The following is a 4,738-nucleotide window of genomic DNA, read 5'->3' as shown; positions in this document are numbered from 1 at the left end:
TTAAAATAGTGGGCGGTGTGGGTTATGGTCTTGTCACCCACAGGTAGTTCATGAAGGAGACATACTCAATGACTGGTGTAACAGCACCATAGTCAACTGCAACAAGGGGAAAGGTTATGCTTTAGATAGAAATAACTACAGGGGTACCAAATTATTGGATCAGGTGATGAAAGTTACAGAGAGGATCATAGCCCAACTAATTAGGGAGAGAGTTAGCCTAGATGAGATGCAGTTTGGCTTTGTGCCAGGCAGAAGCACCACTGATGCTATATTTCTGGTAAGGCAGCTGCAGGAGAAATACCTAGCCAAAGATAAACCTTTGTACATGGCTTTTGTTAACTTGGAGAAAGCCTTTGACAAGGTCCCTCAATCTCTTATCTGGTGGCCAATGCAGAAACTGGGGATAGATGAGTGGCTGGTAAGAGCTGTACAAACTTTGTACAGGGATACTGACAGTAAGGTGAGGGTCAGCAACAAGTATAATGAAGAATTCCAAGTAAATGTAGGGGTTCACCAAGGATCAGTCCTCAGCCTCCTCTTATTTATTATAGTCTTCCAGGCAATAACAGAGGAATTCAAGAGAGGCTGCCCCTAGGAGCTCCTCTATGCTGACGACCTTGTTCTAATAGCCGAGTCACTGCCAGAACTGGAGTTGAAGTTTAGGGTGTGGAAGGAAGGTCTAGAATTGAAGGGCCTTAGGGTTAACCTAGCCAAAACCAAAGTCTTGGTAAGTAGGAAGGCTGTCAAATCACAACCCACTTCAGGTAGATGGCCCTGTTCAATTTGTAGAAAAGACGTGGGTAGAAACTCCATATGATGTACCTGGTGTAAGCTGTGGACACATAAAAGGTGCAGCAATATCAAAAGAAGATTAACCAGGAAGCTAGTTTTTGTGTGTGGCAGATGCACTGGGGCAATAAACACTGAAGATGTACAGAAAAAAGATTGCATCACATGCCAGGGGAAGAAACTAGAAGTAGTTAATAGTTTCTGCTACCTAAGCATCCAAGTCTGTAGTAGGGGTGGATGCTCTGCGAGTGTAACGACTAGAGTAAGAATAACCTGGGCAAAGTTCAGGGAGCTCCTACCTCTGCTGGCAACTAAGGGCCTCTTGCTCAGGGTGAAAGGTAGACTGTATGATGCGTGTGTACAAACTGCCATGCTACACGGCAGTGAAACATGGGCCGTGAATGCTGAGGACATGCGTAGGCTTGAAAGAAATGAAGCTAGTATGATCCACTGGATGTGTAATGTCAGAGTGCACACACGACAGTGTAAGCACCCTGAGAGAAAAGTTGGATATAAGAAGCATCAAATGTGGTGTGCAAGTGAGGCGATTGCGCTGGTATGGCCATGTGTTACGTATGGATGAGGATAGCTGTGTAAGGAAGTGCCACTCCCTAACTGTAGAAGGAACCTCAAACATTGAGCCTCACAGAGGCAATGACAGGAGACCAGGACTTTTGGAGTTACACTGTGATTGAGAAGACCCAGCAAGCGAAGTGAGATCGCAGCCATGCACGTCCAGCCCTGTTAAGAATACTCTTGATGCATTGAGCGATATGATATGCTTGAGGAGACCTGTTGAGTCAAGTAAAACCAGTATCGTTGCTGGAGCTGGTGCCCCTGACTGGCTCCCGTGCCAATGGCACGTAAAAAGCATCATCTGAACATGGTCAATGCTAGGTCTGCCTGACTGGCTCCTGTGCCAGTGGCATGTAAAAAGCACCAACCGATTGTGACCAATACCAGTACCCCTTGCCTGGCTCCTGTGCTGGTGGCATGTAAAAAGCACCATCTGAATGTGTTCATGGCCAGGCCAGCCTTACTGGCTCCTGTGCCGGTGGCACGTAAAAGCACCCATTACACTCTCGGAGTGATTGGCGTTAGGAAGGGCATCCAGCTGTAGAAACCTGCCAGACCAGATTGGAGCCTGGTGCAGCAGCTGGCTCTCCAGACCTCAGTCAAACCGTCCAACCCATGCCAGCATGGAAAATGGATGTTAATTGATGATGATACACACATATGCACACAATCACCATACAAAGACAGGAAAGCCATTGGCCTGGCTGATCAAGGTTGACTCGAGAACTTACCTTGTACTCTTTTATCTCCTCCATGAGAACTTCATCAGCAGCACCAGCCATCTCTATTTTCTTTGAACGCTCAAGCTTACGTCGAAGGCTTGCTACTTCCTCCTGCAAGATCATGAATACAGATTAATAGCATTGAGTGGTAAAAATAGTAAGGTATGATAAAAGGACACAATGGGTAGGAAGCAAATATGTTTAGGCATATCTTCCATTTATATATGTTACCTTTTACTTGTTTCAGTCATTAAACAGCAGCCATGCTGGAGTACTGCCTTTATTGATTTTCAAACCTTATTGGATTCTCATCAGAGGTGTCTCCATTAATTTGACTATACACAGGTGCAGGTAAAGATATCACTTTGCAGTTGAAGAATTAGAGCTTACCTGCATCCGTTTAAATTTGAATGATTCCTTCTCCAAGTGTGCAGTCTTTTCGGCAACAGCAACTTGGGCCTCTTTCAACTGTGATTGATATTTATCAAGGCGCAACTTCAGATCAGCTGCTGCCTGAGCACTTTCGACTGCTTTTCGTTTGTGCATCTCCATGGCTTGTTGACGTAGGCTGAAAATCCAGAAATAGAAGGAACAGTTCAAGCTGAATACATACATATGTATATAAAAATATATGCATCTAAATTTATTGGGGCAGCAATATAATCATTTTTGACCATGTCTCTATGGGCAGACCTGAAGGCATGTAGTGAGGTTGTCCAGAAAAGGCATTGGTTAAAAGTGCTTATATTCTAAATTTACTTTTTAAATTTCAAAATTAATTAAAAGCGATTTTTCAAATTTATATTAATGGGATGTAGGTAATTTTAACTTGTGTATATCTGATATGCTTTTATAATTACTTTTGTATTGAATAATTATTGATAGATCTAGATTAGCAGCAATCAATGCTATTATCACCAGCTCAAAATCTAGGTTTTGGGGTCTTGTTTTTTGTAACTTTTGGTGAGCCAGGTGCAACCACAAGAAGGTAAAAATCCCTGCTATTAATTTGATGTGGATATCAAATGATTGAATCACAACATATATTTAAATTAAACATGAAAAAAAATTGAAATATCATCATCATTTACATGGAAAAATTGAAATATTATCTTTCAGTATTTTATAATTAAATTATTAATTGACACATTATTAATTATCTTATAACAGCAATGCCTGGAAAAATCATGGATTACATGGAAAAATGTGAACATGAAAAATAATATTCTTAAAGCTATAAACCTAGAAAAGTACAGGACAAGTTATTACTTTTAATAAAGTAAAGAATAAGAAACTTTTTTACTTAAAATATTGCAGCTAAAATTTAAAATTTGAATATTAAAAATGATTTTATTATAGTTTACAAATAACACTATACTTATTTAAGTAGAATTTGGCTAATTTACTACCTTAAATACAGAAAAAAGTGACTAATCAGACAAACATACAAATTAGCTGAAAAGTTTTGTACAATAAATTTAAAAGATGAGAACTGTAAAGAGTGATAAATTACAAGAACTGGCTAATAAGCTGATGATTAATTAACTGAATTTTATTGTAATTACAAAAAGTAATTTTAAAAAATGAAAAATTAGGGGAACTGTCTAATTAGCTGATGATTAATTAACTGCACTCTATTGCAATAACAAAAGATGCAAAAATTTATACCTTAGAATATTTAAAAAATAAAATCTAAAAAGTATTACATAAATTTTAAATTTTTATATATGTAAATTGGAATTGTACTTATAAATAGTAATCAAATTCTTTAGTAATAGCTTGAATAAAATTCTATTTATTTAATAATTAATTATTTGCTATATTTTAATAGTATATTATAAAATTTTTTTAAAATCTAGCTTTAATTATTTTATAATTATTTTATGATGTACAATGATTAATTAAAAAATTTTGTATTTTTTGCTAACAATTAATTATAACTTGTGTAATTTTTAGTTTATAATATTTTCAAATTTTATTCTTTGCTGCATTATTTTAAGTAAAAAGTTTCTTATTCTTTACTTTACTAGAAGTAATAGCTTTTCCTATACTTTTCCAGGTGTAATAACTTGTCCTGTACTTTTCCAGGAGTAATACCCACTAAGTTATGATAAAACACACTTGCCAAGATACCATGTGACAGGTTTGAACCCAGGACCACAAGACTACAATATGAATTTCTTAACCATACTGCCATGCTGCCTTGAATAATGAACACAGACACACACACACACGCATGCATGCACACATACACTCATACCTGAGTTCTTTTTCAACTGTAGCAAGGTTGTTCTGCAGGATGCGTTCTTTCTCTTCAAGCTTTCGTACCACTTGGTTCTGTGCCTGCACTTGACCATGAAGCGTAGCTACTTGTTCTGCAGAACTATCCTTCTCTTCACGTAGCAATTTATGTATCTGGTTCGATTTGATGCGCTGCACACAAATAGACACACGAGAAAGTGAAAGAGACATGAAAGAATACAAAAGTAAGAGACAAAAAAAAACTAGGAATTTAATTTAATTTAAGAAAGTTTGATAATTCTACAAGAGCCAAATTGTGTGTGTGTGTGTATGTTGAAAATGAAAAAAGAGGATGGATCCTGTTCTGGTTTTGATGATGATTGATATATATATATATATATATATATATA

General features: G+C 37.2%; 1 protein-coding gene across 5 annotated transcripts in view; it reads right to left on the bottom strand.

Annotated features, from left to right (window-relative positions):
• The window catches only part of LOC106875949 (E3 ubiquitin-protein ligase Bre1), a 51,350-nt gene that overhangs the window by 1,959 nt on the left and 44,653 nt on the right, over positions 1-4,738 (bottom strand). For all 5 annotated transcript variants that reach the window (XM_014924283.2, XM_014924282.2, XM_052973514.1 and 2 more), the window contains 3 exons: positions 4,348-4,520; positions 2,478-2,655; positions 2,097-2,198 (listed from right to left, as the gene is read on the bottom strand). In XM_014924283.2, coding sequence (XP_014779769.1) covers positions 2,097-2,198; positions 2,478-2,655; positions 4,348-4,520 — 453 coding nt within the window. The remainder of the gene's footprint in view (positions 1-2,096; positions 2,199-2,477; positions 2,656-4,347; positions 4,521-4,738) is intronic.

This window comes from Octopus bimaculoides, chromosome 16 (genome assembly GCF_001194135.2).
Source record: "Octopus bimaculoides isolate UCB-OBI-ISO-001 chromosome 16, ASM119413v2, whole genome shotgun sequence".
Classification (NCBI taxonomy): Eukaryota; Metazoa; Mollusca; class Cephalopoda; order Octopoda; family Octopodidae; genus Octopus; species Octopus bimaculoides.
This window is presented reverse-complemented; position numbering and strand designations above follow the sequence as displayed.